The sequence below is a fragment of the Triticum aestivum genome, chromosome 7A (assembly GCF_018294505.1).
Source record: "Triticum aestivum cultivar Chinese Spring chromosome 7A, IWGSC CS RefSeq v2.1, whole genome shotgun sequence".
Lineage (NCBI taxonomy): Eukaryota > Viridiplantae > Streptophyta > Magnoliopsida > Poales > Poaceae > Triticum > Triticum aestivum.
The window spans coordinates 467,298,708-467,320,810 of NC_057812.1; the positions used below are offsets into that span (position 1 = coordinate 467,298,708).

At 49.4% G+C, this 22,103-nt stretch overlaps 1 protein-coding gene across 2 annotated transcripts in view; it reads left to right on the forward strand.

Annotated features, from left to right (window-relative positions):
* Positions 1-1,222: 1,222 nt before the first annotated feature.
* LOC123147604 (phospholipase SGR2) overlaps positions 1,223-22,103 on the forward strand; it is a 31,160-nt gene continuing 10,279 nt past the window's right edge. The window contains exons 1-11 of one of the 2 annotated variants that reach the window (XM_044566866.1): positions 1,223-1,681; positions 2,044-2,144; positions 2,486-2,644; positions 6,431-6,586; positions 7,069-7,140; positions 7,213-7,350; positions 8,570-8,620; positions 19,992-20,162; positions 20,643-20,792; positions 21,264-21,329; positions 21,421-21,936. In XM_044566866.1, coding sequence (XP_044422801.1) covers positions 1,435-1,681; positions 2,044-2,144; positions 2,486-2,644; positions 6,431-6,586; positions 7,069-7,140; positions 7,213-7,350; positions 8,570-8,620; positions 19,992-20,162; positions 20,643-20,792; positions 21,264-21,329; positions 21,421-21,936 — 1,827 coding nt within the window. In that variant the 5' untranslated portion in view covers positions 1,223-1,434. The remainder of the gene's footprint in view (positions 1,682-2,043; positions 2,145-2,485; positions 2,645-6,430; positions 6,587-7,068; positions 7,141-7,212; positions 7,351-8,569; positions 8,621-19,991; positions 20,163-20,642; positions 20,793-21,263; positions 21,330-21,420; positions 21,937-22,103) is intronic. The other variant, XM_044566865.1, reaches the window with a different exon arrangement.

A 22,103-nucleotide genomic window follows, 5' to 3' on the forward strand; every position in this document is an offset into this window, starting at 1 on the left:
ACATTTTGAAAAAGGTTGGTTCCAACACCCAAAATAAGTTACCAATTATTTGCCACATGATGATCATTTTAGTTTTCATGTTTGAGAAGTTTAGAATTTCACTTATTATTTGAATTTGAATTTGAACCGGATTTGGATCAACGGGAGATTAGTAACAGTAATAGTGGTGACATGGCATCATTAGCAAAGGATCACTGTAGTTTAATTACCCGGGCGTCACAGTAATCGACATGATTACTTATATCAGCAGAAAATAAGAATAAGAAGAGAAATTAGTAGACTTGGATGGATAACATACCTGGGCCGGAGACGAGGACGACCGCGCCATGACGCAGAAAGAACGTGAAGCGGTTGGTTAGGTTGAACATCCTCGTGAGCTACCTCTAGCCTGGCGCCACTGCACGCCGGTACGCCGATGTATTGGACGTGATCCCATCTCCAGTGGCCCTTTACTCCTCCACCCACACTGTCATCATGTGCTTCTCCGTCGCGCCTGCGCCTCTACTGACATGTGCGGATGTGCCCCTCGCGATTCTCCAACTTCTATAGCAACCTCCATCGCGATTCTCTACCTGGATCCAAATAAGAGAATGGCCGACCTCTTATTCGCGCGGGATGCTGCGGCCAGCGCGGCGCCGGTCGAGATTGTGGGGCGGCAACATCGCAACGGAGGTTGCATCGCGAGAAAAAGATGAGGAGAGCTGTTGTCAGCTAGGCATTGATGGCAACAGCGAAGTGGCGGCATCATGTGAAGGAGATGCAGGGGAAGCCATGGTTTGGAGGTGCCAGGGAGCAACATCGCTCGTTGCGCCATGAGCGACTCTCCAAGAGGAGGCTGCCTTGGGAAGATCATGGGGAACGTCGGGAGGATCGTGGGAAGGGTGCGTGGGTGGGTAACAAGGTGGAACCAAAACAAAACGGAAGTGAGAGAGAACATCGCTACGGGAAAAAAATCAGAGATGGAAAGAGTTGTATCAATAGCGATAGTAGGAGGTCGAACCATCACGACATTCGATTCCTTTTCATAGTAGAGATACTTGAATGCTACATTCCTTGAAATCTCAGGTCTGCCAGCATTCCCAAATATGAGTATTATTCATGGGTGTAGAAATTGAATTTCCAAAGTGTTGGGTCCTTCGTGGGCCTTCTATTGTCAAAAACAAATAAAAAGAAAGAAACGTAAACTGGTGCGGTGCAACCACAGAAGACAGAACCACTGGTCCGTCGCTTCCGTGTCACGAGCACACGACCGGCGGTTGAGCTGGGGGCGTGAGTCAGACCGGGAGGAACCATCCGGATCCGCCCCGTTCCTTCCTTCCTTCCGACCCACGGCGAGCGAGGAGACCCACCTCGCCGTCTCACTCCCGTTCCACCGCCACCGTCGCCTCCTCGCCCCCTTCCCTCGCCGGCGCCCCCGAATTCGAAGCGGCGCGCATGGCGAGGCCCGAGGAGAGCTGGGCGCGGAACACGTCCCCGGGGGACGACGCGTCCACGAGCCACGCGCCCCACCCGGAGGGCGCCTCGCCGGACTTGCTGCGGAACACGCCGTCCAACATCGCTAGGCTCGAGGACGCGATCGAGAACTGCGCCGCCCGCCGCAAGTACCTCGCTCGCACCAAGAGCCCCTCCGACGGCGAGGACGTCCGCTGGTACTTCTGCAAGCTCCCCCTCGGGGACAGAGGTGCGCCCTCCTCCCTCCCTCCCTCCCCGCCTGCTTACTCCAACCGATCCAGTAGTAGGCCTGCTAATTAATCTGATGCGTATCATCGGTGCCCTGGTTCGCTGATCCCGTGATCACCTGACGCTAATTGGGTCGTAGGTTTCCTGTGGACCGGTTTTTCATTTGACTCTCAACGAACGGCGTGATGTAATGCCAAAACGCACGTTTGTGCGGTCCCCTAAATCTGCCAATTGGGCTCGTAATTTATGATCCGCGCAGCGGCCAGTAAACGTGCGAAGTGAACTGCTGAATTAACGATGTGTAAGTTAAACCTGTTACTGAACTGATCCTTGATGGTCTTTTGTGGTTGGCTGTTGATGCAGTGCTCTCTTCTTCAGTTCCACGGACGGAGATAGTTGGGAAAGGAGACTATTTCAGGTTCAGCATGAGGGACTGTTTGGCGTTGGAGGCGTCTTTCTTAGAGGTCACTACTTTAAATGCCGATTATTTACCGCTGAACGTTTATTCGCAAGATCACATAAGCTGTAGTGACTTAGCTATAGCTAGCTGCAATAAACGCAAGATCACATAAGCTGTAGTGACTTAGCTATAGCTAGGTGCAATCCTACAGCTTTTGAAATACAGTTCACTTGGAAGCAATAACATTGGTAGCACAAGGGATCTTCAGTGTGCTATTATAGGTTTGGGCTGTGCTAGTTTATTTTCTTTGACTTGGTTTATTTTTTAGTCTGTATCCCCTTTATAATGTAAAGGGGGTTATAATCTTCATATTTGTTATATCATCATTGTCTTACTGGTTTGTAGAGAGAAGAATCACTACTTGGGTACTGGTGGAGGGAGTATGCGGAATGCAGTGAAGGGCCAACAGGTTCCTTGGTTAAAGCTGATATGTCAGACTCTGAATATTTGTATAAGGTGGAGGAGGAGCGGGTTGGGGTTCCTGTGAAAGGTGGACTATATGAGGTTGGTATTTTTATCTAGTATATCCGTCACTACTCATACGCTACCAGGCTCTCTTCTTCGTTTGCAAAACAGTTATGGATCTATCATCCATATTCGATTCTACTCAGTGTACGCAGTTATGACAAAAAAAATCATTAGCTAACATACTTGAAAGTAAAAAAGCAATACCATATTACAGCCATATAACAATACTAGCAGACAGAAGGCGCGGCGGTATGCCGTGCCCTTGGTTGATCCCGCGCGTGTTCTTTTGTAAAGTAAGAGAAGGGTGGCAGTGTATTGGGGTTGAGCTGGTTGCGAAGAAGTCTTTTGACAGATTCCAGAATTTTTCATTACACATTAGCAGACCATGAAAACATAATCAGAATCTGGAACCAGTTGTTTATTATTTGACATTTCCAACTTCTGTCTACTGTCTAGCTATCAAAATCTGATGCATGATTAACAGAAATTCAGCGCGTATGTCTCCACGAGAAGTTAACATTATAATAGTTGCAAGTTCAGAATCAAAGTATCTTACTATTAGCCTAGGAAATCTGCAGCATGATCATCATAAGAAAAGCAGTACCACAGAGAATGCCATCTACTTGAATGAATATCTTTCAAGATGGAAGGTAACATGTAATGTTGGAGGATGGATATCCACTTAGAAATGCACAACAACCAGTTACAAATCAGTGGGTTTCTCATCTCTACCAAATAAGTAAGGCCAAAAAAATCTAAATGAGCACAGCTACCCCACAACCTAATTAGTCGGCTGTCAAACTATGCTTAAATGCTTTAGTTTTGCCATCCAGAACATGTGTACTTCTAAAAGAGAAACCTAGAACATTTGAAAATGAAGACAGAGAAATACTAAGAGATCAAGATGGGAATGGGCCGGCCTGGACCTGACCCGTGGCCTCAAGGCCAATTTCAAGGGGCCACGGGTTGACCCATTCTGACTAAATCCCGTGGCCTCACTGGCCCATTGGGTACCTCAGGGCCGACCCAAAATTCAGCTAGAATTACACACAACATTACACTAATGCACAGCCGTACAAAAACTGAATGTACACAATCATACATATGGATCGACTCTCAGTATGGAAGATTCATCTCAATCAGAGAACAATACAAGGGAATTCTCCACAATCACTTATGCAGATTTAAGCAATCTCAACTTCAAACTCAAATCCTAGCTATTAATCAATTTTGCAGAAAATAACATGTGCACAGCCACTGCAGCTACATGTGCAAGATGCAAGAAATCAACATAAATCCTAGCTAGCAAGAAATTGCACAGCCGCTGCTACACAGCTACAGCCGAACAGGAGTACAGGACTCAAGAAATTGCACAGTGCTGCAGCTAGCCAGCTACCTGTGCTTGGCGACCGGGATGGAGAGCTTGACGGTGACCGGGACGGCGAGCTTGAGGCGCACCAGCGGGAGGAACGCCGGCGGCGGCAGAGATGGCCGGGGCCGGGCGGCGGCAGAGACGGTCGTGGGCGGCCGGCGGCAGAGACGGTCGTGGGCGGCCGGCGGCAGAGATGGTCGTGGGTGGCCGGTGGCAGAGACGGTCGGGGGCGGCCGACGGCGGCCGCAGAGGTGGACTAGGGCGTAGCTCTCATCTGGGTCGACCCGTGTGATCCATCGGGTCAGACGGTGCCGGCTCCGCTGACCCGTCTATTGCTTAAGGCCAACCTGCCTGGCCCATTGGCCTCGAGATTTTGGGCCGGGTCAGTGACCCAGCAGGCCGACCCGGCCCATTCCCATCTTGACTAAGAGATTGATAAATGAGAAGACCTCGTAAACCAACTTTAAGGAACAATACTGCTTCAGTGCAAGGTGGTCAATCATCTGCCAAGCAAAAGTAGCAGTAGATTTTTGTCTTTATAGAGATGGACGTTGAATTTGCAAGGTTAAAGTAAAACGATGTCCATATAACATATAGCATTATTCATGTTTCGCTGAACTAAAGTGCCAGAAAAGAAATAAATATATTAATAGCATATTCAAGAATATATTTTAAGGGGAATCATTACCATATAATCAATTATAAGTGTCCTTTAGTACACAGATTTGAATTAGGTGTTAGGACTTGTAACAATTCCCGGTTTCTTCGCTATGCACTATCCATAAGAAAAAGAACTTAGTGCCCCTTTGTTGTAACAGTCTGGCCTAAATAGTCGGTGATGACCCCAGCCGAAAGCACATCATGGGATGCGCTGCAGCAGAGGTTATCAAATTTATCAAGAATTGGTGGAACATCAAGTAGGGTTACCAAACTGAAATTGCTTAGTTTGATGACCTAATTTCTGTAAAGCTGGGTTGTTGGAAGAAACTTAGTATGCTAGCATCTTAGCCATGGAACAATATGGTAGTGGCACACAAAGTTAAAGACAGGATGATTACAAAAGGAAAAAAATTCAGACACTATTAATTGGTAACAATACCAATTTGGCTAATCACACCAGTAAATTTATTAATCAGGGGTGAAATCACATTATCTTATTCTTATACAACATGAAAGTGTACAGGAATTAGTTAGTTGGGGATATATGTTGTTGTATTGAATTATAAGTAGAACTTGTAGAATCATAAAACAGGGCGTAGTTGTCTTATTGAATTATAAAATAGTACATTCAAGCAACTGTGAACTATATTCAACTAATGAAGGGAAACATATTACTTACCATTGCACTTGCTTAGTTTATCCACATTAGTAACATCTGACACAGAATTCAAGTAGGCTTTCAAAATGCTAGGTCAACAACAGTTTTGTAAGGAGGTTCTCCCTTCTATTTGAAAATTCTCTCCTTATCAATCCAACATTTTTTTTCTGAGATAAACTCAGAGAAACTTGTATATTGTACAGTGGAGTTCATCGTAAAACTTCGCAACAGTTAAAGTTGGGATCAATTCAACCTCAACCGCGATACAATGACAGTTTATACTACACTTTGTAAGTAGCACCAATGTACAATCCTTTTCTACTTATGAGCTAATGGCCTACATCATGTAACAATGGTGGTTGTGAACTTGTACATTAAACTGGAACAATGTTTTGCCAGTACTATTATAAGAATCTCCAGAACAGTGTAAATGCAATAACAATTTTAACTGAAAATAGTGTTTTTATTGTGTTTATAAGATATTTTCTGAAGTTCGAGACAAGATTCCCAAAGAAAATGGTTCAATTTACCATGCTAGGAGAGGGGAGATGGGTGACCGGCGCCTCCACCTTGGCTCCATGGAGGGGAGATGGAGGACCGGCGCCAGGAGGGGAGATGGGGCCTCGGCGGCGGCTTATGGCGAGGTGGGTTGTGAGCTGAAGGAGAGGTGAGGACCGGCGATGGGAGCAAGCCCCTTTATACTCGCTTACGGCGGTGGGGTGGTGGGCGGCGTGAAGGAAGATAGGGAGCGGCGGCGGAGGAAGAAAGGGGAGAGATTAGAGATGAGGAAGAATAAACGGGAGAGGTCTTTGAGAGTACGTAGAAGAAAGAGGAACAAGGTTCAGCCTAAGCGGTGGATTCCTTTTGATGCTGAGTCAAAGCGGTGATTGGACGACGGTGAACCAACCAAACCAACACCCATAAAAACAGGTAGCAAACACTGGAGAAAAACCAGCAGCAAACCAGATGAAAACCGGGAACATGTGTCGTTAGGGAAAGAGCTCCCGCCCAGCAGTGGGAACGCATTAGGAGTCGCCCTACCTTAGCCATCTTAAATCTTTTGTATATTCTATAGTTTTCAATCATACTAGTGTTACTTATTACTCCTACCCGGTCAATAATTATACTGCAGGTTGATTTGATGAGACGTCATTGCTTCCCTGTATATTGGAATGGTGAGAATAGACGTGTTTTGAGAGGCCACTGGTTTGCTCGAAAAGGAGGTCTCGATTGGATTCCCTTGCGTGAAGATGTTTCTGAACAACTTGAGTTAGCATATAAGTACCAGGTATGAAAATGTGCCGTGTGTTTACTCTTTAGCAACATTATCACGTAAATCTGCTGTGTCTTTATTCTTTAGCAACATTATCTGGTACATTGTGATATTCGGGATCAATACGTTGTCTTCACTGTTCTGGATAGTACTCTTATAGTTTCGACTAGATAATGTACTAGTGTATATACCAAACTTGCTTCACTAGTCATTGGGAATAATACTTGGCCATCACTCCTGTAGGAAAAAAAAACCCCAAACCTGATTCACTAGATAGTGCAAATTAGTTCAGTGGGTTGTGAGCTTAACTCTGAACAGTGGGTATCATGTTAATAATGGCAAACAATGTTATTTAACTATATGTGTGCCATGGTAGGGGGTGGATATACCATTTCTGTCAAATAGAAGTTGCCATGGTACAGTGTTTGGGTTATCAATATCCGTACTCCCATCCCTGGTTCAGAAAACAGTTGAACACCCTATCATTGTCAAAATAGGTCTGGCATCGTCGTAAATTTCAACCTTCAGGCCTGTTTGCTGCGCGGGTCGATCTCCAAGGAAGTACACCGGTATGTAATTTTCCAATAATCTCTTCTGAACTGAGAAAGAGTTGGATGAAGGTTGAAGTATATTTTGTGCAGGGATTGCATGCTCTTTTTACAGGAGAGGATGATACTTGGGAAGCTTGGCTTGTCTTTGATACAGGTCCTAAACTAGGCAGCAACACAATCAAATTAAGGCGTGGTTTCTCTTCTTCTGGATCTGCAAATCCTACCCAGGTGAGGAACCATGTTAAAGTGTTCTAATGTTATGTATGTATATCAAGTGCTCCTGACCTCACTTTATGAATGGCTTAGAGAAGTCAATTTTTTTTATCGCCCGAAATGATGAGATACCTGAACTGTTTATATCCTGTCTTGGCAAATATTGATGTTTATTGCCCATTTGGTTTGTGAGAACAAAATATTGTCCGCGATGTGTTTTACACTTTGGCTGTAGAGTCGTATGATCCAACATCAAGAAGGATTGGCAAATTAGTTGAAGTTGTATTTTATTTACCGTGTTGACTATTTAAATGTAATTCGATTTAGCACCTCTTGAGATGGCCAAGGACTATATGAGGTTTGATAGACATACTATAGACTGCAGAGCTGAAGATCCTGATTTCATCACTCACTAGCTGTGATGTTGCATCAGTTCTTGCGGCAAAAAAGGAACAAATTCTTTTTGGACTAATTTCTGTCTTGTTAAATCTTAGTGTTAATTGCTCATCTTTATTATTCTAAGTAGATGATCCCATTTTCAAGCACATGCAAGCCCTCCACATAATCAAGCACATGCAAGTCGTCCACATCATCAATTTTTATTTTTTCAGCAACAAATAATTTGACTAAAACAGAAGGTCACAAGGCACTATAAGGTGCAGTACTATCCATTTATTGTTAAGTCTGCTACCGTTCACATGGCGAGAATGTGGAGGGGTGTTATTATCATATATCCTAATTTTATAATCGATAATTTCGTGTCATAAATTTCCGTAGCAACGCGTGGGATATTATCTAGTTCAGTTTATCAGCCCATGATGTTGGCTTCTATGCGGTTTACACTTTGGCCTTAGAGGCTTATGAGGATTTTGATAAACTAGCTAAAGTTGCATCTTATTTGCTCTTAAGATGAACTGTGGACAGACATACTATGGACTGCATAGCTGAAGGTTGTGGTCTCGTCACTCACTAGTCATATTGTTGCATCAGTTTTTGCAGCAAAAAAGGAGCCAAGTCTTTTTGCGCTAATTTTGCAGTGCAATCATACTGTTCTTGCTCAGTTTGAGATTTCGTATCAGCACTGGTCACCTGCTAGTACAAATCTAGAATGACTGAATGAGAACCTGACACCTTTTTCGGGGGTTCTCTTTGTAATCTTTGAGCTATCTTCTTATTTATGCGAATCTGCCTCAGTGTCTGCATTGTGTATAATTATTATCTGATTCTCTGCCAGGATGAGTTGCGTCAACAGAAAGAAGAGGAAACAGATGATTACTGCTCTCAGGTATTTATTGTTTCAGACATCTGTTCTCTTATCACAGTAGCCTTTATGATATTATCTCCCAACCAAAGGATTTATATATACACACTTATTGCAGAAAAATAGTTTATAGTATTATGCTCCACTGGAATATCTGGCTCATCTGAATTCCATTCTGCATCTATCTGTTAGAACAGGGTTGTGCTGTGTGTGTAGTTATCATATTGTATAGGGGCTTCTTTGCTTATTTCCCTTCATGTATATGTGCTGGCCTGTTGGCCCGATGGAATATAGGCTCACTTCATAACATGGTATAAGAGCTAGGGTTAGGTTCCCCAGCCGCCGCCGCCGCCTCTGGTCGCCGCCGCCGCCGGCCGCCGCTCCTCTCTTCATCGAGCCTCTCCCCTCTTCTTCCTGGTAGCTGCTGCCGCCTGCTGGTCCAGGCCGCCGCCGTTCCAGGCCGCTGCTGCCGCCGTCCTTCCCGGCCGGCGCCGCCGCCTCAACGTGCTGCTGCTGCTCTTCAACGAGCTGCTGCTGCTGCTCCTCTTCTCTGCTGCTGCTGCTGCTCTTCTTCAACGAGCTGCTGCTGCTGCTCTTCTTCAACGAGCTGCTGCTGCTGCTCTTCAAAGTGCGACTGCTGCTGCTCTTCTCCTCCTGGTCTGCTGCTGCTGGTCTTCAACGAGCTGCTGTTGCTGCTCTGCTGCAATGGCGCCCTCCACCACCACCGGTGCTGTCCCAGTCCCACGATGTCCTGTTATCTTCAACGGACAGAACTACAGGGACTGGGTGCAGCACATGAAGCTGCACATGAGGGGCCAGCTGGTCTGGGAGCACCTCTCTGGTGCCCACTCCTCCAGCTGAGTTGGCCTTCCCTGTTGATGCCGATGAAACCAAGCAACGTGAGATGCTAGATGCTTTTGAAGAGGCCACTGAAGAGTATCAGAATCAACTCCACTTATACAAGCAATGGACAAATGATGATGCTCGAGCCTCTTCTATCTTGGTGAACAGCATGGATGTTGATCTCACCATGGATGTGGTGGCCCTTACCACTGCATATCAGATGTGGGAGCACCTTCGCCATCGCTATGAGTCTACAGGGGATGCCATGTATCTCTCTGTTGTTCGTCAAGAGCAACAACTACAACAGGGAGATGCTACTGTGGATGATTTCTACAAGGAGATGTCGGCGGTGTGGCGCCAATTGGACTCTCTGGGAGCTGATGTTTGTCGCAGATGTCAGTGTTGTGTGCGGCAACAAGCTAAGCTGGAGGTTCGTCGCCTCTACGACTTCCTCACTCGCCTCCGGCCGGAGTTCGAGCAGAGTCGTGCTCAGCTATTGGCACGCCATCCTCGGCTCTCTACTCTGGAGGCCCTTGCTGAGGTGCGATCTGAGGAGGTGCGCCTACGGAGCACGGGCTTATTGCCATCCTCTTCAGCAGTCCTGGCTGCCCGCGTTCCACCACCGCTGCCTGGTGTGCCCTCTTCTACACAGGTGGCAGCAACCTCCACTAGTGCTTTCTGCAACTACTGCAAGCAGGATGGTCACATGATCACGGAGTGCATCAAGAGGAGGAAACAGGGTCGCCGTGGTGGCCGTCCTCAAAAGGACTCGGGAGGCTCCTCTAATTCTCGTGAGGGCTCCCTTGAGAAGGTTCACCAGGAGATGCTCACCTTGCTGCGCCGCCTTACTGCTTCTGCACCATCCTCAGGTTCTGCTGGTTCTGCTGGTCAGACGTCTGGTCCACCACCGCACTCTTCGTCAGGTACATCTTTACCCTGGATTCTTGATTCTGGGGCCTCCTTCCACATGACACCACACAGAGATCATCTTTGTGCTGTCAATTCCGTGCCTTCTCCTCTTACAGTTCAGACTGCAGATGGCACTTCTCTTTCTGTTGCCGCAAGAGGGACTCTTTCCACGTCTTCTTTTCATGTCCCTGCCGTTTCTCATGTTCCTAAACTGACTATGCAACTTCTATCTGCTGGTCAACTTACTGACTTGGGTTGTCGTGTTATTCTGGATTCTGACTCTTGTTGTGTTCAGGATCGTCGTACGGGGACTTTGGTTGGGATCGGTCCTCGGCGCCATGACTCTCAGCGCCTTTGGGAGCTCGATTGGCTGCGCCTTCCTTCCGCTGCGTCCTCTAGCCAGTCGGACATCACCACCCCTTTTGCTTCAGCTGCCACCTCCACCACATCCTTCGCTCAGTGGCATCATCGATTGGGTCACATTTGTGGCTCCCGCTTGTCTTCTTTGGTTAGGAGTGGTGTTCTAGGGTCTGTATCTGGTGATAGTTCACTAACTTGTATGGGTTGTAAGCTTGGCAAGCAGATACAACTTCCATATCCCTTTAGTAATTCTGTTTCTCAACGACCTTTTGAACTTGTTCACTCTGATGTATGGGGTCCTGCCCCCTTTGTTTCGAAAGGGGGTCACAAATATTATATAATTTTCATTGATGATTTTTCTCGCCACACTTGGATCTACTTTATGTCATCTCGTAGTCAAGTGCTTCAAATTTACAAGTCGTTTGCTACCATGGTTCGCACTCAGTATGATTCCTCTGTTCGAGTTTTTCGTGCTGATTCGGCTGGCGAGTACTTATCTCGTGCGCTTCGTGGTTTCCTTGCTGAACAGGGTACCCTTCCTCAGTATTCCTGTCCTGGTGCACACGCTCAAAATGGGGTGGCTGAACGCAAACATCGTCACGTCCTTGAGACTGCTCGGGCTCTTCTTTTATCTTCTGCTGTTCCCCCGCACTTTTGGGCTGAGGCTGTCTCTACCGCTGTTTATCTCATTAATATTCAGCCTTCTGTTGCTCTTCAGGGAGGGATACCAGTTGATCATCTAGGTGATGGTCCAGCTGATTATAGTGGTCTACGCCTGTTTGGTTGTGCCTGTTTTGTTCTTCTCCACCCTCATGAACGCACCAAATTGACTGCTCAATCTGTTGAATGTGTTTTCCTTGGCTACAGTTTGGAGCACAAAGGTTACCGTTGCTGGGACCCTATTGCTCGAAGACTGAGAATCTCCAAAGATATCACTTTTGATGAGTCTCGCTCCTTCTACCCTCGTCATTCTTCTACTGCCACAACCGAGTCGTTAGTCGAGCCTCTCTCTTTTTTGACTCTACCTGATTCTTCACCTTTATCGTCACCTGGTAGGTCCACTCCTAGCCTTTCACCTGTGTCTGCTCATGAGCTTCAGCTTACACAGGATGAGGTTTCTATTCCTGACTCTCCTACTCGGGTTGAGCCATCCACTCTCTCTCCTTTTCCTTTTACCTACTCCCGTCGTGCTCAACACCCTTCTCCCTCTGATGCGCCACCTTCCACTTCCCCTCTCTCTCCGCTTCCTTTTGTCTACTCCCGTCGTGCTCGGCACCCTTCTCCCTCGGATGCGCCCACTTCCACTTCCACTCCTTCCCTGTTGGGTCCCATTCCTTCAGAACCACCTACCCCTCCTGCTCCTCGGTATAATCTGCGTGATCGCCACACTCTCCAGCCTCCTGCGTACTATGTTGCTGCTGCTACCACTCTTGTTGAGCCGTCTACGTATCGTGAGGCTGCTGCTCATTCTGAATGGCAGCATGCTATGGCAGAGGAAATTCATGCTCTTGAGCGCACAGGCACTTGGGACCTTGTACCCCTGCCTACAGGCGTTAGACCCATCACTTGCAAATGGGTCTACAAGGTTAAGACACATTCAGATGGTTCTCTCGTGCGCTACAAAGCTCGTCTTGTTGCGCGTGGCTTCCAACGGGAGTATGGTCGTGACTATGATGAGACTTGCTCCTGTTGCTCACATGACCACTGTTCGCACTCTTTTGGCTGTTGCTGCTGTTCGGCAGTGGTCCATCTCTCAATTAGATGTCAAGAATGCCTTCTTGAATTGTGAGCTGCGGGAAGTGGTCTATATGCAGCCGCCTCCTGGCTATACTGTCTCTGATGGCACTGTCTGTCGCCTTCGGCGCGCTCTTTACGGGCTGAAACAAGCTCCTCGTACCTGGTTTGAGTGTTTCTCCGCTGTCATCACAAGGATCGGGTTCTCTGCTAGTGTTCATGATCCTGCTCTGTTTATTCACACTTCTCCTCGCGGTCGCACCCTTTTACTACTCTATGTTGATGACATGATTATCACAGGGGCTGACCACCAATTCATTGATTTTGTGAAGAAACGTCTACATGAGCAATTCTTGATGACTGATTTGGGTTCTCTTCGCTACTTTCTTGGACTTGAGATCATTTCTTCCCCTGAGGGTATTTATCTCTCTCAAGAGAAGTACATCCAAGATCTTCTCACTCGTGCCTGCCTCACTGATCAGCGCACGGTTGACACTCCTATGGAGTTTGGTCTCCATCTTCGTCCTGGTGAGGGTGAACCCCTTGCAGATCCCACACGCTACCGCCATCTTGTTGGGAGCCTTGTCTATCTAGGCATCACTCGTCCTGACATTTCTTATGCTGTGCACATTCTAAGTCAGTTTGTCTCTGCTCCCACTCAACTTCACTACAGTCACCTTCTTCGTGTTCTTCGTTACCTTCGTGGTACCGTGACTCGTCGCTTATTCTTCCCTCGCTCCAGCTCTCTTCAGCTTCAGGCCTACTGTGATGCTACCTGGGCCAGCGATCCCACTGATCGCCGCTCTCTCTCTGCCTATTGTGTTTTTCTTGGCTCCTCCCTGATTGCCTGGAAGACCAAGAAGCAGAATGCTGTATCTCGCTCCAGTGCTGAGGCTGAGCTGCGAGCTATGGCGTCCGTGACTGCAGAAATTACTTGGCTATGATGGCTTCTTCAGGATTTTGGTGTTTCCACTGCTACACCGACCCCTCTGCTCTCCGACAGCACTGGGGCACTCAGCATTGCCCGTGATCCTGTTAAGCATGAGCTCACCAAGCACATCGGTGTTGATGCCTCCTACACTCGTTCTCAGGTGCAAGACAGAATTGTGGCCCCTCAGTATGTTAGACCTTTCAGCCTGAGCATTGATAGTTGTGGATGACACTAGGAGAGTTGGGACAATTTTCGTTGGTTTATTTCTCACACAATGCCATTGCCAACCTGAGGGGTTGGGGATACATATTTATAGGCTGCTAGCCAGCCAAGGCATATGCTAAGATGCTGCTAAGATGCCAGTCTAAGATGCTAGTCTAAGATGCTAGTCTAAGATGCTAACTGACAGTCCTTGATGGTCAAGAACAGAACTCTATCCTAACAGCCAGTCCTTGATGGTCCAGGACTTTATCCTCCTAACTGCCACAAGGACCATGTGCTGCAGCCCCACAAGGACCCTAGTACACAGACTTATCCATCATTCTCCCCCTAAGTCTTGTACGTCGTCTTGTGGGAGAGTTGAATCATCCCAATCCTGGAGCAAAGTTCGAGGAACTTGACCCTCCCAAGGGGCTTGGTGAGCAGGTCTGCGAGCTGATCCTTGGTGTTGATGTAGCTCGCCTCGATGCTCCCTTCTTCCACACAGCTGCGGATGAAGTGATACCTCAGTCGGATGTGCTTGCTCCGTTCGTGGAACACGGGGTTCTTTGCCAGAGCCAGGGCGGACTTGCTGTCCACCAGGAGCTGCACCGTTCTGGTGTCTTGAACGAGAAGATCACCAAGCAGTCGAGCAAGCCAGAGCGCTTGAGTACAGGCGGTGGAGGCCGCTATGTACTCAGCCTCACAGCTGGACAGGGCCACCACCTGCTGCTTGACTGATTGCCAGCTCACGAGACACTTGCCGAGGAAGAGGAGGATCCCGCTCGTGCTCTTGCTGGTGTCGATGTCGCCGGCGTGGTCGCTGTCGCTGTACCCGACGAAGTGTGCCGCCCCAGGGCACCTAGGGTAATGGAGGCCGTGGTCGAGGGTCCCTGCTATGTAGCGGACGATCCTCTTCACTGCCTGCTGGTGTTCCGACGTTGGTCGCTCCATGAACCGACTGACATAGCCGACGGAGAATGCCAAGTCCGGCCGTGTGTGAGTGAGGTAGCGAAGGCTCCCCACAAGGCGTCGGTACTGCGTAGCATCCACTTCCTCCGTCGTGCTGTCGCGACTTAGTTTCAGCCTCTCCTCCATCGGAGTGAGAGCTGGATGGCAGTCGGTGAGCCCAGCTAGCTCAACGATGCGCTTGGCGTAGGTGGACTGTCGAAGCGCGATCCCGGAGTGGTCCTGGTGCACCTCAATCCCTAGATAGAAGGAGAGGAGCCCCAGGTCACTCATCTGGAACGTGGCCTTCATGTCTTCCTTGAACGCCGCCACCTCTGCATCTTTGGTGCCGGTGATCACCAGGTCGTCAACGTAGACGCCCACCAGCAGGGCATTTCCTCCACTCCCCCGTCGGTAGACGGCAGCCTCATGCGGGCTCTGCTCGAAACCCATCTTCTTCAGCGTGGAGTCCAGCTTGGCGTTCCACGCCCTGGGTGCCTGCCGCAGGCCATAGAGAGCCTTGCGCAGGCGGAGCACCTTGCCCTCCTGGCCGGGAATCGTAAACCCCGGTGGCTGATGCACGTAGACTTCCTCCTTCAAGTCGCCATTGAGGAATGCCGACTTAACGTCCATGTGGTGGACACGCCAGCCCTCCTGGGCAGCCAGCGCAAGGAGAAGTCGCACGGACTCCATCCGTGCCACAGGAGCGAAAGCGTCGTCGAAGTCGACTCCTTCCTGCTGCAAGAAGCCTTGGGCCACCAAACGAGCCTTGTGCTTGATGATGGCGCCGGCTCCATCCCTCTTCAGCTTGAACACCCACTTAAGGGTGATTGCGCGGTGACCTCGAGGGAGATCAGCAAGCTCCCAGGTGCGGTTTTGCTCGACCGCATCCATCTCCAACTTCATCGCGGCGCGCCATGCCGCGTCTCTCTCGGCCTCTGCAAAGGACCGTGGTTCGCCGTCTTCACACACGAGCTGTAGCTGCGCCTCCAGGTCACGTGGCACCAGTCCTGGCACCGGCTGGTCGCCGAGCACATTATCCATCGTACGGTACCGCAGCGGTTCGCCTCCATACCATGCGTCGACCCGCTCCTCGTCGTGAGTGAGCGGGGAAGCGAACTTCATCGGGTTGTGCTCTGCGTGAGCTGGTGCTGATGAAGACGAGCCCGGAGTGGCGACCGCCGGGGCTGGAGTATGCGGCGTCGCCGGTTGTGGTGTCGTCGGTGTAGCAGGCGCCGGAGTCGATGTAGTTTTGGGGGCCGGGGTAGACGTGCCCGGTGAAGAGGAGCTGCTTGCTCCCCCAGCTTCCTTGAAGTGAGCGTACTCGACAATGAAGTCGTCATACGTCGGCGTCGAGCCGTCGTCCACCGCCTTATCCCATTGCCACCCTCGCCCTTCGTTGAACACGACGTCTCGCGCTGTGCGCACACGTTGTGTCTTTGGGTCGAGGATGCGGTAGGCCTTTGAGCCCTCCGCGTAGCCGATGAAGACTCCCGGAGTGCTCCTGTCGTCGAGCTTGCCGATGTGGCCGAGCTCCTTGGCGAACGCAAGGCAGCCAAAGACCCGCAAATGAGAGACCGCCGGCTTCCGCCCATGCCAGGCCTCGTACGGAGTTCTGCCGTCGAGTGCCTTAGTAGGAGAGCGGTTGAGGATGTAGACGGCCGTTAGCACCGCCTCTCCCCAGAAGACAGCCGGCATCCCTCTCTGCTTGAGGAGAGCCCGAGCCATCCCCACAACCGTCTGGTTGCGCCGCTCGACGACGCCGTTTTGCTGCGGGCTGTACGGCGCGGAGTAGTGGCGCTGGATGCCCTCATCGGCGCAGTACGACGCGAATTCAGCCGCCGTGAACTCGCCGCCGTTGTCAGTGCGCAACACGCGCAATTTGCGGCCGCTCTCCGCCTCCACACCAACCTGCGCGCGCCTGATGGCGTCCGCCGCTTCTCCCTTACTGTCGAGGATCATCACCCACATGTAGCGGGAGAGATCGTCGACGAGCAGCAGGAAGTAGCGTCGACCTCCTGGTGTGGCTGGCGTCACCGGGCCGCACAGGTCTCCGTGCACGAGCTCCAGCTTCTCCTTAGCCCGAAAACTCGCCTGTTGGGGAAAGGGGAGTCGTCTCTGCTTTGTCAGTACACAGATGTCGCAGAACTGCTCCACATGGTCGAGGCATGGCAGGCCTCGCACCATCTCCTTGGCACTTAGACGCTTCAGAGCCTCAAAGTGAAGGTGCCCAAAGCGCTCATGCCACTGCCACGCCTCGTCGTCTCGACGGACATCGAGACAGACCGGTTGTGCCACCTGCACATCAAGGACGTAGAGTCGATTTTCACCTCTGGGCACCTTGGCGAGAAGGCGACGCTGGCGATCCCAGATGCGTAGGACCCCATGCTCAATCAGCACGCGTGAGCCGTTCTCATCCAGCTGTCCCAAGCTGATGATGGAATTCCTTAGCGCGGGGATGTAGTAGACACCGGTGAGCAGCCGGTGCTCTCCCATCTTGGTGGTGAAGATGACGGAGCCGACGCCCTTTATCTCCACAGCGGAGGCATCCCCGAACTTGACGGAGCCTCGCGCATCGGAGTCGAGCTCGGCGAAGAATTCCCTTCGACCGGTCATGTGGTGGGTGGCGCCGGTGTCGAGGCACCACCCCGTAGCCTTGTCCTTCCCGGAGCCATCGCCGAGAAGAGCATGTGCTTTTGGCTCATCGAGGTGGATGAAAGCCTTTGCGACTGGAGTCGCCGAGGGTAGCTCAATGCTTGCATGCGCCATGAACAGAGCCGTCTCCTCCTTCGCCTGTGCGACGTGAGCCTGGCCTTGTCGTGGTTGCCGACACTCATTGGCCCAATGGCCAAACCGGCCACAGTTGTGGCAACTGTTGTCTTGTGCCGGCCTGGGCTTGCCAGCGGCGCCGTCCTTGGCGCCTCCGCGGGCGTCACCTTCGGCACGTCCTTGTGCCCTGCCCGGGGGGCCTCTTCGCGCCTTACGCTGCTTGCCACGCTTGCGGCCGCCCGTCGAGGAGGAAGGCTCCCCCTTCTTCTTGTCACCAAGGCTGGGTTCCCACTGCTCCCGAGTTAGGAGCAGCTTCCCGCCGGTGGTGACGGGCCCCGAGGGGGGCTGTGGCTCGTCGGTGTCGACGACCTTGAGTCGACCTATCGCCTCCTCGATCGTCATCGTGGAGAGGTCCAGCAACGACTCGATCGAGCGAGCCATCTGCTTGTACTTCTCGGGAATGCACCGAAAAAGCTTCTCGACAGCTCTCTCCTCGGTGTAGGTGGCATCGCCAAACTTCACCATCTTCTGCAGCAGAGTGTTGAGACGGAGAGCAAAGTCATCAACGTCCTCACCTGGCTTGAAGCCCAGGTTCTCCCACTCCTTACGAAGTGCCTGCAGGGTGGACTTGCGAGCACGGTCGCTGCCGATGCGTGCTGCGGCGATGGCGTCCCAAGCCTCCTTGGCAGTCCGCTTGTTGGAAAGCGAGAACTGCATCTCGGGCGGGACTGCGGCAATGAGGGCGTCCAGCGCCCGTCGATCCTCTAGGTGGTCGACGTTGCTGTCCTGGACTGCCTCCCACATGCGCCGCACCTGGAGCCTGACCTTCATGATCCCGGCCCACTCGACGTAGTTGGTTTTAGTGAGGGTAGGCCACCCAACACTGGAACCAACATCCCTGACCACAGTCCGGACCTCGTAGAGGCCGCGGTCCTGGTCGTTGCAGCCGCCGTCGCGGTGCGCGCCTCCACCTGGAGCGCGGGCGTGCTCGGCTGCCCACTGCGCCGTCCGCTCCTGCGCCACTTTGGCGCGATCTGCGTCGGCGCCGTCGTCCGCAGGCGCGGAGCTGCTGGAACTGCCGGGGCTGCCGCGGAGTGCCTTGGCATCCGCCGTAGCCTCACGGGCTGCTTCTGCTGCTGCTGCTGCTTCTACCTCCGCCCTGGCTGCTTCTACCTCCGCTCTGGCTGCTGCCAGCTCCGCTGCAGCCAGCCTCGACACTCTTGCCGCCGCAGCAGCCGCTGCTACAGCCGCTCGCTCACGCTCCTCTGCCACGGCGCGCTCGGCCTCTTGCCGGCGCCGCATGCTCGAGGTAGCCGTGTGCTGAGAGCGACCTGCAGACATGGCTCGCTGCAGGGGGGCTGTTGCGTGAAGAGGAGGCTGATGAAGACGAGCTGCTGCTCGACAGTCCGGAGGGAGGAAGGTAACCAGAGGCAGACGGAGCAGCTGCTGCTACCGACTTGGGCTGCTCACAGGAAATGCTCAGGGTGCAGGTTAACTTGGCTCTGATACCACTTGTTAGACCTTTCAGCCTGAGCATTGATAGTTGTGGATGACACTAGGAGAGTTGGGACAATTTTCGTTGGTTTATTTCTCACACAATGCCATTGCCAACCTGAGGGGTTGGGGATACATATTTATAGGCTGCTAGCCAGCCAAGGCATATGCTAAGATGCTGCTAAGATGCCAGTCTAAGATGCTAGTCTAAGATGCTAGTCTAAGATGCTAACTGACAGTCCTTGATGGTCAAGAACAGAACTCTATCCTAACAGCCAGTCCTTGATGGTCCAGGACTTTATCCTCCTAACTGCCACAAGGACCATGTGCTGCAGCCCCACAAGGACCCTAGTACACAGACTTATCCATCACAGTATGTGCCCTCGGAGCTTCAGCTTGCTGATTTTCTGACGAAAGCTCAGACACGGTCCCAACACAGCTTTTTCCTGTCCAAACTCGGTGTCCAAGATCCCCCTTGAGTTTGAGGGGGGGTGTTAGAACAGGGTTGTGCTGTGTGTGTAGTTATCATATTGTATAGGGGCTTCTTTGCTTATTTCCCTTCATGTATATGTGCTGGCCTGTTGGCCCGATGGAATATAGGCTCACTTCATAACACTATCAACACCCTTCATGTCATCAGAGATTTTCTTATATATTTTATAATAATGTATAGACATATGGCTAGCATGTAAGATACCAACGGGGTGTTTGGTTCGAGGAATGCTCCTCATGTCTTTGCTTGCTCGAGGTAAGGAATGAATCAGTTCATCACCATACCACCCCTCACGAGCACTCATTCTCTTAGAGAAATGAGAAATGAGGTCGAATCACTAAATTATGGGTGTTAGAAAGACTAGAAATGTAGTCGAATCGCTAAAATTATGGGTTGACCCCATGATGGCCCAATCCATCTGAGTATGAGATGGTTCCGCAAACCAAACATATACCATAAAAGGATGTGAGCATTATATGAACTAAAACCACGTCACTTATCTTGGGACGGAGGTAGTAGTATTTATCCCATAGTTTCAAATTGCTTAACCTTAGCCATCCACCTTACATCTGTGATTGCCACATTCATGGAATGGAAGATATAAGGCTTCCGTATTTCCCCTTACATGCATGTTTAAGGAAATTCCCATTAACTTCAAAAAGTCTTCTGTTGAAGGCTAATTTTAGTTGCTAATGTATGTTATTATCTCTTAATAGGTTCCAGTTGGTCATTTGGTATTCATGGTTCATGGTATCGGACAGAGATTGGAAAAAGCTAATCTTGTTGATGATGTAGTCGATTTCCGCCGTGTGACCGCTAACCTAGCCGATAGATACTTAACTCCTTATCAAAGAAGTACACAGAGGGTCCTATTTATTCCCTGTCAGGTAAGATTAATTTTCGGAACTCCAGTTACTACTTCTGATCTGTGGAGATCTCTAGCATGGTTGTTCATCATTGATTGGGTTGTTGGAAAGGATAAAACAGTTGACCTGGCTATATATAGCATGATAAAGGAAGCTTGTATCCTGGTTCATGCTTGCTGAGTTAGCATACAATCTCATTTTAAACAACTTCATCATCCACTGAAACTTAAACATGTGCATCGTGTTACTTTTGAATTGTGACTTCTATGTTCCATTAATTTATATGGCAGATTGGTATTGATCATTTATATACGTTATTCATTACGCAGGCAGATATGATTATTTAGTTAGTCACAACAACTGTAGCTTATGTGTGTAGCTAAGTATATTGCACTTGCAGAGCAGCATGCTGCCCGTTTGTTCTATCCTGATATGAAATCCTGTTTCATCTATGTTTTCACTGGTGACTTTTATGTTTACTAGCAATGATTATTATCGCAGTGGAGGAAGAGTTTAAAGCTCGGTGGTGAAAACACAGTCGAGAAGATCACTTTGGATGGAGTTAAAGGTCTTCGCGTAGCGTTAGGTGCCACCGTTCATGATGTTCTATATTACATGAGTCCTATCTACTGTCAGCATATAATTGACTCGGTATTTTGCTTTATCGTCACTATTTCTGGTTATTTTCCTGTTTACTTGATTCCTTTTTAGTAGTAGAACATGTTTTTAGTAGTTCTAGTTTCAAACATTGGCCTTCGAGTATATTTTGATTCTTATATTCTGCTTCAAAAATTTCTACATTAGAACATGGAACCCACACAAATCTCGTGTCATATGTTGGGTTGAGGAGAAAGCAAGTAACGGAATTATGAAACAAAAGCCCGGTCGCTTTTTAAGGAAAATTCATATATAAGCCAACTGCTAATTTGTGACATGGAGTAGTATATGGGTCAGATCAGTTCTTTTTTGTTACAAACTTGTGTGTCATGATAGTTTGGGAAAAAAGAAGTTATGGCCGTGTTTTTTTTTTTGCTGCATTTTTAGGTGGGAAGGGGCGAACCATCACCCTGTTCACCGAGTCTTTAAGTACTGATAATAAGTAACAATTCAAAATTATAACAGGTCTCGGGTCAGCTGAACCAACTGTATATGAAGTTTCTGAAGAGAAATCCTGGTTACAGTGGAAAGGTTTGCTGTTCATGGCTTGCACTACAATTCTTATTCTGATTGCACTTCTTTTCTGTTGGTTAAACAACTGCTTGCCTTGTTTTTTTGGCAGGTATCATTATATGGCCATTCGTTGGGAAGTGTTCTAACGTATGATATACTTTGCCACCAAGAATCCCTTTCTGCCCCATTTCCAACAGATTATTTTAAGATGGAAGTTTCGTCTGATGAAGGCCAAGTAGGAAAAGGACCCAACACAATTGATGTTATTGACTCTGGTGTAAAAGAGCATGATACTTCTTCCACTTCAGGGCATTCATGTGTAGATAATGTAAATCGTGTGGATCAAGAGAGCACCAGAACTGATCATTCACTTACAGACAAGACTGTTCTGCCATGTGTGCTTGAAAATGTGCCAAACAATGATGATGCACTTGAATCACCTATTCCAGTTGATGGGGTGCAAACTGAAGTCGAAAATCAGGTTGAGAATCATCAAATGACATATACTGAAGGAGCTACTCCAGCTGTAAGCACAAAAGATGCTGATGAGTGCATTTCAAGATCCGCCAAGGAACTCCATGTGGTCCCTGACAAAGACAGATTAATCTCATCACTAGAAGAAGAGGTGTGGATCTATTGAATTTGGCTAAATTTTATGTGCTTATCATCTACTCCCTCCGTTCCAAATTACTCGTCGTGGTTTTAGTTCAAATTTGAACTAAAACCACGACGAGTAATTTGGAACAGAGGGAGTAGGATCTATCTAATTGCATAAGAAGGCTCACAAATATA